The sequence below is a fragment of the Triticum urartu genome, chromosome 3 (assembly GCF_003073215.2).
Source record: "Triticum urartu cultivar G1812 chromosome 3, Tu2.1, whole genome shotgun sequence".
In the NCBI taxonomy this organism is placed as follows: Eukaryota; Viridiplantae; Streptophyta; class Magnoliopsida; order Poales; family Poaceae; genus Triticum; species Triticum urartu.
Window position 1 is genome coordinate 449,297,521 of NC_053024.1, and position 11,452 is coordinate 449,308,972.

The 11,452-nt window shown below is 41.3% G+C and overlaps 1 protein-coding gene across 2 annotated transcripts; it reads right to left on the reverse strand.

Annotated features, from left to right (window-relative positions):
• Positions 1-439: 439 nt before the first annotated feature.
• LOC125544290 lies at positions 440-10,459 on the reverse strand. 2 transcript variants are annotated; one of them, XM_048707915.1, is made up of 7 exons: positions 10,230-10,459; positions 9,652-9,723; positions 5,999-6,075; positions 5,636-5,863; positions 1,559-4,802; positions 1,321-1,403; positions 440-1,232 (listed from the first exon to the last, which is right to left on the reverse strand). In XM_048707915.1, the coding sequence occupies exons 4-6, from the start codon at positions 5,770-5,772 to the stop codon at positions 1,341-1,343; spliced, it is 3,444 nt and encodes a 1,147-aa protein (XP_048563872.1). In that variant the 5' UTR covers positions 5,773-5,863; positions 5,999-6,075; positions 9,652-9,723; positions 10,230-10,459; the 3' UTR covers positions 440-1,232; positions 1,321-1,340. The 2 variants fall into 2 exon arrangements, with proteins under 2 accessions (XP_048563872.1, XP_048563871.1); XM_048707914.1 differs by having other exon boundaries at positions 5,636-5,874.
• Positions 10,460-11,452: the final 993 nt, after the last annotated feature.

The following is an 11,452-nucleotide window of genomic DNA, read 5'->3' on the forward strand; positions in this document are numbered from 1 at the left end:
ATAGGACCCAGACTCGCAGTGTTATCACCAAGAAGGTCTCTAGACTCTAGAGTAATTGCAGAACTTAAAGATTGCTAACATTTTCGAAATAGACTTTCATGCCGCATTATAAATAAAACACCAGCCAAATTTGTAGTAGAAGTTACCTAAGTGCAGTAAAAGATAAAAGGTAAGGTCTGCCAGGGCAACAACACAACATGTCAAAAAGAAAAGAAAAAAAAGTCAAATATGACCACTAAAAGGTGAGTAGTCAACTGCTAGCAGGTGAAGCAAACTACCGGAAAACATCCTAAAGACTATCCAGCATACTGGCAGCCGGTCCATGTCGTCTTGCTGTAAAAAGATGCTACTCCCTCTGTCCCATAATATAAGAGCATTTTTGACACTACGCTCTTATATTATGGGACGGAGGGAGTAAAATTTAAACACAGGATCAAAAGCATATCGCAAGAAGACCCTGTTGATAGACATCTTGTTATGGATAGTACACAAGATACATGTCATCGCTGTGAATACCAACCATAAGGGACGCCTCCACCTATCGTTAATCGCCCAGCTCCGACGCCTGCCACTCAGCCTCTGAACCTCACAAACATATACTCCCTCCGTTCCAAAATAAGTGACCCAAAGTTAGTACAAACTCGAGTCACTTATTTTGGGACGGAGGCTGTAATTTCGAAGGAACCAGGCTGCGGTATAGGTGAAGAATATGGATCTTGGATTCAGACACCACAGAAAGAGGACAATGGCCATAACGGCTAACTCATAACAGCAAGCTCATTTGTCTGCCAATTTTAGCGGAGGGGTTGCGTTTTGCTGTTTTATCCGGGTCTCATTACCGGCCTACACCCCGGGTGTCATTACCGGCCTGCACCCCGAGCCTAGCTGAACATAATAGTAATGATTCTGTGTTTTCCTATATAATAAATAAATAAACAATGGGTAATTCTTAGCAAAGCGAAAGCACAGGTTACAAAACCAAATGCCGTCGACATCTTCGTGACATTTGCACATTGTGAGAAGAGACCTAGATAATGTAAATGCACGCTACAAACCAAAATTTGGCTGCATCACCCTGTATAAACCATTTGTGTTATATTAGATCAGACCTGTTTTAACTTAGACAATTGCTTCACAAGTAAAAGTGGCTCATCGTGGGCAGAAGGAAGATCCGTTGACTCAAACATATCTTCCTTTTAGCGCAAAGTTTACGCCTACTTGTTATAACCTGCCTGTGGAAATCAAGGAGTTTGTGGTTAGCAAAGGAAAACCATAGCATAGGAATTTATACCAACAGAAGGGGTCAAATATAATTTTTACATGGGGTTTCCCGTGATTGGTCAGATACTACCAGGCATAGTTCTCTTAAGAACTTGCTTTCCCAGGTATATATCCAAGTAACCCTGTAAGACAAGATTTTGTAGATTGTTTAGAGGAGTACAACAAAACTAATCCCTCCGATCCATATTACTTGTTGCTCAGATGGATTGAGCGACAAGTAATATGGATCGGAGGGAGTAGCATTCTTGCTATAAACAGGAAGAGCATAGGCTACCACCTGAACGAGTTGTTCTACACTCTGAGATTCCTCTGCAAAAAACCTAAAGATGGCTGCTTCTGTACGAGGCACCTTTGGGCCCAATGTCAAGGCCACTTTATCCACGGCTTTCCTCGCTATAATTTTGTGGACCTCACGAGATAAGAGGCCTTCTTCCCACAGAGGCCTTAAGATATTTTTTATGAATTCGCCGAGGGCACATTTGAATGCTGTGATACTTTCTTCATCAGTACTTAGTTTTGGTGGGCCACTATGTGAATCACAGATCCGCGAACCATTTGCAATCTCACTTTCGTAAATTCCTCCACTAAATTCATTCTTTTCAGATTGTTTAAACTGTTTTCCCTGCACAGCAGTCCCACTAAAGGCTGAAAAGCACTGACTTGTATCCTCCCCAGTTGCCTGATTAATCGCTTCCTTTGCACTATGTGAATCAGAGATCCGTGACCCATTTGCAACCGTTCTTGTGCAACTTCCTCCGACAAATTCATTCTCTGGTTGCTTAAACTGTTTTTCCTGCACAGCAGTCCCACTAAAGGCTGAAAAGCTCTGACTAGTATCCTGCCCAGTTGCCTGATTAACCGCTCCCTTTGCACTATGTGAATCAGAGATCCGTGAACCATTTGCAACCGTTCTTGCACAAATTCCTCCGACAAATTCATTCTTCTCTGGTTGCTTAAACTGTTCTTCCTGCACAGCAGGCCCACTAAAGGCGGAAAAGCTCTGACTAGTATCCTGCCCAGTTGCCTGATTAACCACGCCCTTTGCACTATGTGAATCAGAGATCCGTGAACCATTTGCAACCGTTTTTGCGCAAATTCCTCCGACAAATTCATTCTTCTCTGGTTGCTTAAACTGTTCTTCCTGCACAGCAGGCCCACTAAAGGCAGAAAGGCTCGGACAAGCATCATGTGGTTCCGAACCGTGCCCAGTTACTTGATTAATCACTTCTTGAGATGCCTCGAATTCTTCTTCATCTGCGATCATACCAGGCAAACAATTTAAGTCTGGTATTGTAAAACGTGGGGTGCAATCAGCTGGTCTAGCAACGTCAGGTATTTTTATGCCAACATCAGATAGGCAGGAAATCTGTCGATTTGATGTCACTTCAAGAACTCCAGGTGGCTGATAATCTTCCTTTGTTCCTTTATCATTTTCAGAGTCTGCCAGAGATAAAGACACTTGCCTCTTTCTTCTGCAATTCATGGTATCTTGTCGGATGTCTCTGCAATCACCACCACTGGAACAAATTTTTATGACTCTGCAGTCAGTTCCACTGGAGCAATTGACAGACTTCTTCCCTTTCTCCAATTCTAAAGTAGTTTTACTGCACTGATTGGAACACTCTGACCCACACACCTTCACATTACCATCATCAGGAGGGCAAACTGCAAGACTTTTTTGATCCAGCAGTGTTGGACCTGTTATCAAACTGGGCATTTGTTCAAACCATTTGGGACCATTGCCTTGTGCTGCTTTCCTTTTAATTTCACAGCCGATGCCCAGTTTATATTTTCTCCCATCATCCAAATGATTGTCAGTCTCGTGCTGAGAAACATTCCGATACACACTACTATCAGGATAAGTAGCTGCTTGATCTACCTTACTAATATCTGCCCAGTTGTTCCGTCTAGTTTGTTTCTTGCTAGTATCAGAACAACTGTTCTGACTAGTTTGTATCATGCCATTTGGATGAACAGTTGATGGTAGACAGCATGGAAGTTTATTCTCTTCCTTTTGCTGCATGATTTCACCTGGATGTGGTTCTTGCAAAACCTCCAGATTGCACTTCAGCCCTTGCTTGGCTGAGCTTTTGTTGTAGTTTGTACCACTGAGGCATCTCAAGGGCTGCTCTGTATTTATCATTGCTCTTCCCTCACCACGGTTTTGTACTCCATCAAGCGACGTTGCACCTCTACATTTTTGGGAATTCTCCAATTCAGTATCATTTTCAGCCGCACTTTCTGAGTTCCCAGAAGCACTCTCAGATGCATTGACATTTTCATCATCACTTTCTGAGCTACAAGAAGAAGCAGACCATTCATGCCCCGCAGTACCTGTTTGATCTAGTTTTTTAGCTTCAGCACTGCTTTCCTTCCTTAATCTTCTTCTTCTCCAAATATCTAGACATTCGCGAAGTAATTCAGAATGAGAAGTATTATCAGCTTGCTTTGTATGCATGCCCTTCTCCATATGAGTGACTGAGAGATTCTGCAGGTTACGTGTCGAAACGTCTCCAGTTCTTGTGTTTCGAGGTCTTTTGGTACAACCAACAACACTTGGCTGCTTGTCAGATACTAATTTCATGTTGCTACTCCCTTTTGGCTCATTTGATGAAGCAATGGTTTTGCTGCTGTACTTGGGACATAACACATGTGAGTTTTCATTAGACTTTGTTGAGCCACAGCATGTAGCAGCAGCGGTCCGAATATTCTTCATTAGATGGCAGTTCCCTTCTGCTCCATTATGATCTACTTCATCGTTTGTTTCAGCATTTTTCTCCCAATTGTCATTTCTCATCGTATCAGAACCACTATGATGTACCTCATGATGCAGATGCTCATCTTGCTCACGACGTGAACATATTCCTTTACGGTGCCCCTCATAAATCATACGCTTCTTAGCTTTCTCTCCGGCCAGCGGACCTCCATACCTTTTGTGTCTACTGTTCTCAGCTTCCTGTTCAAACGGTTGTTCTCCAGATCTTGTCTGCCGACTGCTTCTCCCATGTTTACCAACACAAGGCACACTGGAATTGTTTTTCTGAGAACTCCATCTTGCCGGTTTTGTTTTTAACCTCTTGCCATGATAAGCATTCCTGCAATTTCTAATGCCCAACCTATCATGAAAATCCTCACGGAGTGGAAGCTCAGGTTGCCTAGGATGGATAGTGCGCAGTTTTTTTGAATTTTTTATAGTGTGCAATTTCTTAAATGGCTTCTTGGTGTAAGCTTTCCTTTGTTCATCCCTATGAAGCAACCGACTAGCTGAGGTGTGATCAGGATTATTGTCAGTGTAGAAACTGTCCATGTAAGCCCGATGCCGTGCTTCATCTATCTCAGAAAAATGGTCAACTGGAAAGTAAGATGGCAGATATTGGTCCGCTTGATAAGGTCCATTCTGAGTGCTACTTCCCCCATTAAACTGACAAACCTTGCCAAGGGTTACCATATCATGAATATGTCCATCGGCCCCTTTTGCATAATCACAAACACGATCAAAGGATGGACTAGTCCTCTCAGTCCTGCAATATAAGAAATATAAATCATTAAAGGCCTCCTGATCAAGAAATTCGAAATAATTGGAATAGGAAAAATACAGGAATGAGACGTCGCATACTACGGATTTTTTAAAGATGCCTTCCAATGATTCGTAAGAAAAATAAATGCATGTCATTTTGAGGAATGAAAAGGGAGTGGAAAGTGGAAACAGATAGAGCGACAGCCAATTGAACTTCTAAAAAATTAAATGAGGTTTGATGTCACGTTGGTTTTCTTATGGAATCGAGGTCATAGGAAAAAATTACATAAGAAATTTGACGGCCCCAATCATAAGATCCAAAGGGCCCTTATCGGAAAACCATTTTTAAAGCTTGGAGAGTACTCCAAAACTAGATGATACCCCACACGTTGTTGCGGGGATTGCTTCCAATATATTCAATGAGACTTTGTTATATGAATATGAATTTTTTGAATAATAATATAAGACTGAAAGTGAAAATACATATGATTATGTATAGTATAACTAAAAATATATTGAATAGTAGCATAATATAATTAAAGCATTTGAGCCATTTTGCATGTATGGTTGCATGTTGAGGTGGGTCTTTTCCCATGCATGATTGAATGTTGAGATAAATATGTTAGTGGGGATCACCTACTTAGTTGTACAGGATTCTTATGAAAAAACCAACAACAAAGGTCTAAATGGTACAAAATGCATCCATCATTGAAAATTCCTGTAGCAGTTACCAAATATTCTACCTTATCTCTGAATCATGGAATTCCATCAAGAAAGATACGTGTAAAGCTGAATAACATGATGACCATGACATGAAAAAGTTAACACACAGGGTACCTCAAGTTTGCACTGCTATGGGGTTGCTCCCTTGTTGCTTGTTCTCTTTGACGAAGGGTTAACTGCTGCCAATCATATTGCTCACTGCAGCTATATCCTCCCGAAATGAATCCAAAGGGTAGCCTATTTGAACCCATTAATTCCGCAGCTGATGAAATGAGATGACACTAGCAATGCTCACCCCTATATCATATAGATGAGACCGAGAAGTTGTTGTATTCTTACTTCCTGTTGTAAAGCTTCCGGAAAACAAAAAAATGAGAATGAATTCAGCTCAAAAGTGCTGCCAGTTGAAGGAAAGTCTGAATTAACCATAAGAGATAAAATTTCAAAAGTTAAACTGTATAAAAAGGAGGCACCTACCAATAAGATCTTATCACCATATCCGATTCTGCATGATTTATGCTTCCATTAGCCCTTTCACACTTTGTGCTTTCTACCTAGCAACAATTACAACACAATCATTAGATGGTTTCCTGCAACACATCGCCTGCTAGACCATATAGCAGATCAAATTGCAGGTCCCTTTCAAGGATTATACTTTCTGGGCCCTATTTCCAAAACTGAATCCTACACTATCAGCACCAGGAAACAGTTAGGGGTGCAATTAAATAATGGAAGTGCCTGGTCAAAAAAGAAATTTCAGTAATATGACTACAAGATATCTATGATCTAAGAACAAATACATAGGCATCGCATAAAGCATGTGTAAGTTATGTTCCTAATTGCTTATTTTGCATTGCAAAATATTGTTGGAATTATTGTGACCAGATCATTGCTGAAACTAGATTGCGAGACGATTTTGTTAACGAGGTTCAGCACGACTACGGGTGCTCCTCCCCACATATGAAATCAACATGATACACCGAAGACAAAGGACAGCATCTCGACCACCACTCCACGCCCGGTTTGGTCATCCCTACCCCAGGCGCCTGGACCACCCCCGTTGTGATCTTGGGCCTGTTTGGATCACAGTCGGGAGCAGCCTTACCAAATTTTTGGTCGTTGACTGACTGGTTGGTGTATATTGGTCTGAAGCCAATTTTTTGGATATACGCCAAAGTTTTGGTTGGCCTTCAGTTCTATGCTGGTTCGTTGGCGAGCCCACGGCGGTAAATCTTGCGCCAAAAAGTTGGCGAGCCGTGATTTGGCAAGGCAGCCACAGGCAGCATCCAAACAGGCCCCTTGTATCTAGCCTACCAGCTTCGTCTTTTGGCTACCTCGCCGTGGCGTTACATATTTGGCTCGGGTTACATGCATTCAACTCGAACATCTAATTCTCCGCATACACCAAGTCCAGCTGTAACCTTGTACACATATTCAACACCAATTCCAATGAACATCATACCAGTAATGTCTAAATACTGGCATCATGCTTAATTCTTTGATCATTCAACGAATATATGATCTTGTATCTAGCCTACCAGCTTCGCGTTTTGGCTACCTCGCCGTGGCGTTACATATTAGACCCCAGGTTGCATGCTTTCAACTCAAACATCTAACTCTCCGCATATGCCAAGTCCAACTGTATAACCTAGTACACATATTTGACACCAATTCCAACAAGCACCATACCTGTGAAGTCTGAATACTGGCAGCATGCTTAATTCTTTAATCATACCTGGAAAGTCTAAATACCTGTATCTTATGTTGGTAGATATTTAAAGGCATATATAACCTGAACCTACATATGCTACTGTCCTTGCCTCTTCCATAGGGAATTAAATCAATGTAACCAAAATAGTAGAAATGGTCCTCAAAAGTCAGCTAGCAATACATGATAGATTTTCAATAAAAATTCATGTGTGCTGCAAAACAAATGACAAATCATAAACCGAAAGTAAAGAGATCAAAAGCTACTCTAGTGCTGCTCACGTAAGCTTCATTACTATTGGGTTTCATTGTCATCGTATAGGTTGAGTTTAAACGTGTTTCATGTGATGGTAAGCACTATCAGAACATAAGTTTTGGGATTCTTTTAGCTAACTCAATGCTCAAAATAAACTAAGTGAATAGGACCTAGCCAATGGTTTGCATAAGATACATTCCCATGTGTGTTCTATAAATTGTCTGCATTGCAAACTAATATACACCGCAACAACTAAATGCATTTATAACTGTTTTGTTTTGTGTGCAAAGGACTTTGTACAAACTATCTGGACTAACCGAATCACCTTTTTCCAAGACTTTGTGCTATTGCAACCATTTTTTAGACTACCAATCGTGTGATAGGGTTAAGTAAATTCAGTCATCCGTCTCAGAATGCTATTGAGACAATATTCGCAATCAGTTCTAATCAGTAGTTCTACAACATTGTCCGGCTGAAAATTATCACTGCCTTGTTGATTGCATAAACAACATAGATGACTTTGGAGTTAAAGTTGGCTAAGTTACTCTCATAGTTCGCTGGTAATTTTTTTAGCACACTGAAATTACTTCTAATAAACATACTGATCATACTGCGTTAATTAATATTTATGTAAACAACCATGATCAAGTTCGCCACACGACAGAGAATTCACTTGAAACGTACTCTCTACAATAATATTTAACAGGCAATGGAGATTTAGATCCCCAGTATTTTTACAAACACAGTAATAAATTAATCCATGAGCATTCCTATCAAGAATGCTCTAGTGAAAATCATGTTAATTTTCATCCAAAAAAGATATGAGCAGACCATAATTGTGAAAATAGTTTGCAGTTGTCAGAGAGAAGGGTAACACAATGAAGCGAATAATGGTTATGCAACTAACTAATCAGCAGTTAACATATTATACGCTCATAGCCTCATACTAGTCAATTCAATTCAATTTCAAATTGGAAAAATAATATTATTTAGTATTCTTTTACTATGGCCGAAAGAATAATTAAGCACAACATAAATTATGTTCACAGTTACAAGACTATGTTGCTGCACAACATTATATACCATGAAGTTTACTGAACAGAGGGAATAAACCTTCCTTTTCCTTCTTTATAATCAAGAAGAAAAGACATTCAGTTAATAAAGAAATAATCAATTAAACTATGAAAGACTATCGTGTGATCTCTACAAATAGGCTGTTTTTACAACAAACTATTCACAACGAAAGCATCACTATCTAAATATAAAAGCACAATTTTTATCCATCCGCAGGTAAGGATGCCATCCGAAATCTCATTTGGCCATCCATTTATCATTGACTGGGAGATTGGATTACAATCCGAGGAGCAAAGTTTATGTATCATTGTGTGAGTGAAGCATTATATTGGTTACTCTGCAAAGCTGATCCAATAGAACCATATTATGTTCCTTGTGCTCAAAATTCAAAAAAAAAAATGTAGACCATTGGGTGATCTATCTAGGAGGTGCTTCGAAAACAAGCGGGAGTCACCAGCTGGAATAAAGAGGTGTCCTATCCCAACCACCCCCTAGTACATATATATGAATTCAATGTTCATACCTGTCTCTTCCTTGCCCTAACTAAACAGATTCCATGTCTTCTGCCACCACCAAATACTAGCAAATGAACGACCAGCAGTGTCAGTGTCAGCGTTGTGTTGGCGACAATTTCTCTTTCCTCTTTTGAGTTTCCACCTCACTCATCTACCGGGGGCAATTAAATCTGGCAGCACGAATGCTGGGAAGGTGAGTCTGGCAGTGGCGCAACCGGCACCTCAACTCCAGCCTGTAAACACACCTCACGGGGCCGGATCATGACGGACCACTGCAGCACTGCCATTGAACGCCTAGCCTTATACTCCAATATAAATTAGCACTACAAACTCAACGCCGTGCACTCAGTCTCACAAGTAGAACAGTCAAGCGAGGGAAGCGTCGATATGCACAAAACGAGTTAGTTGAGCAACATAAAGGGTGCTGCACCTTGTGACCACATTGCATTGCAAGCACAAAGAAAGCGTTTGCCAATATGTAACATCAATCAGCTACTGTTGTTTTGAAGTTAAAATTAAAATTCCAATTGAGGCCAAACAGACATGACGACCGGATCTCAGGGGTGAAATATTTTTACCTTCACCCAGCAAAAGATGGCTGTGTCTGGAAATTTGTCCTGGCGTCAAGTCCTGACGCGTGACAAATTAACCTGCAAACAGTAAGATTAGAAATCAGAAGGAGTAGCAGGGCCTATTATCGCGACCCTACGTACAGCGCCACCATCTATTTTCAATGGTTTTAAGTCCTCGTTGACTCGAATTCGAACTCTTCTTTATTATATTGTCGGGAGTGGTTCAAAGTCCTCTTAGGATCGAATTTGTGTCCGTACTTACTACTCGGAATTTCTCTTCCGCATTTCCTTGGGGAAAAAACTCGAAATAGAACTCGGAACATAGAATGCAAAGGAGGAGATTTTACAGGAAAGAATACATCAGAACGGCAAAAATAAATCGATCTTTTAGGGGGGAAAGAGCGCAAAGAACCGAAAATCTGGACACGTGGAAGGGGGCGGGGTGGAGGGGGTGTGGGGAGAAGAACGCGAAGAACTAGAGCGATCCGCGGCGCCATTGTTGCGCCGGAAAGTAAACCCTCAAAACCCTAACATCAGCATTGCGTCAAGAGTGATTAAAGAAAGACGGGGACGATCGCCCTTACCATCACAATGCAGCGCGCGCAATCTTTTCTGGGGAGGAACCTTGGAGAGCGCTGCCGCCGACGGGGAGGACGAGAAGCAGGGGGTGGCGGCGGAGACCAACGAAGAGAGCAGGGAATCGAGCGAGCGCCGGGGATTAGCTCTGTGAGACCAAAGGGGGGCGGAGAGAGAGGAGACGTGCGGGAGGAAGGCGGTCGCGTGCGTCGACATTCGGGCCCCCCTTAGTCACGTCGCTACGCCGGGTCTCCGCGCAATTTTGCCCAGTAAAAAACAGTACCATGACCAAGAACTGGGCATTACTAGCCGGACGATCTATTCTACTCCTTTCGTTCCTAAATATTTGTTTTTTTAAAATTTCATTCAAATAGACTATCACATACGAATATATATAGTCATATTTTAGAGTATAGATTCATTTATTTTGCTCCGTATGTAGTCACGGAGGGAGTAGTTCTTTTGGTATTTATTTTAGTAGTTTTTGGGGGGGCTTATTTGAGGCTTTTAAATTAAGCTAGGTAGGGGCGGGCAAACTTATTTCCATAGCCCCAAATAAGCCACATCATCTGATTCGTTCAGGTCGTCTTTGCTACTTGTATGTTGTCTTCTTCGTCACTTGACCGTGTGATTCGTGTCTCACCATGACGACGAGGGTCCATGATGCGTTGGTCGACAACGCCTACGACCCCCTTTGAATGTGTTTGGTTACCTACATCAATTTTTCTTCTTCTTTTGCATTTGTGGTTATATGGGCCTACCCAAGGTAATGTAGGCTGAAAACCATGTTCTACACATTGTTTTGTTGGTTGCCTGCATATTGCCCCTGCATCATGGCAACAATTTTTCCCCTTGTGTTTGGCTACCTGCGTATGGATGTTCTGATGCAAAGCACGTTGTTTGGTTGCACACATAGATCGGTTCTAGTAATCTTGCATCCTACTTGGCGAGCTTACCATCTACCATCCTAGGAAATGCTCACTCCATTACATATGATCGCAGCTATCACATGAGTAAAACAACACTAGAATGATGCAAGTTATTGATGATGTGTGACAAGTTATTGATGATGCTACTTCTGCTATGAATGATGCTTATGATGATGCTAATACTTTGCTTGATGATAATGTGCCACTAGATGAATTTCTTGATAGACAACTTGCTAGAGCTAAAGACATTGAGAATGCTGAAACTGATGAAATTACATAAACTGATGAAGTTATTGAAACTG

Bases quoted from the DNA above. Each gene is read 5' to 3' on its own strand.
- LOC125544290 (XM_048707915.1), bottom strand. From the start codon at position 5,772: ATGGGTTCAAATAGGCTACCCTTTGGATTCATTTCGGGAGGATATAGC. The intron at 4,803-5,635 runs GTACCCTGTGTG...CTTATATTGCAG, and splicing joins CATAGCAGTGCAAACTTGAG to GACTGAGAGGACTAGTCCAT. The intron at 1,404-1,558 runs GTGGTAGCCTAT...CTTGTCTTACAG, and splicing joins GTGTAGAACAACTCGTTCAG to GGTTACTTGGATATATACCT.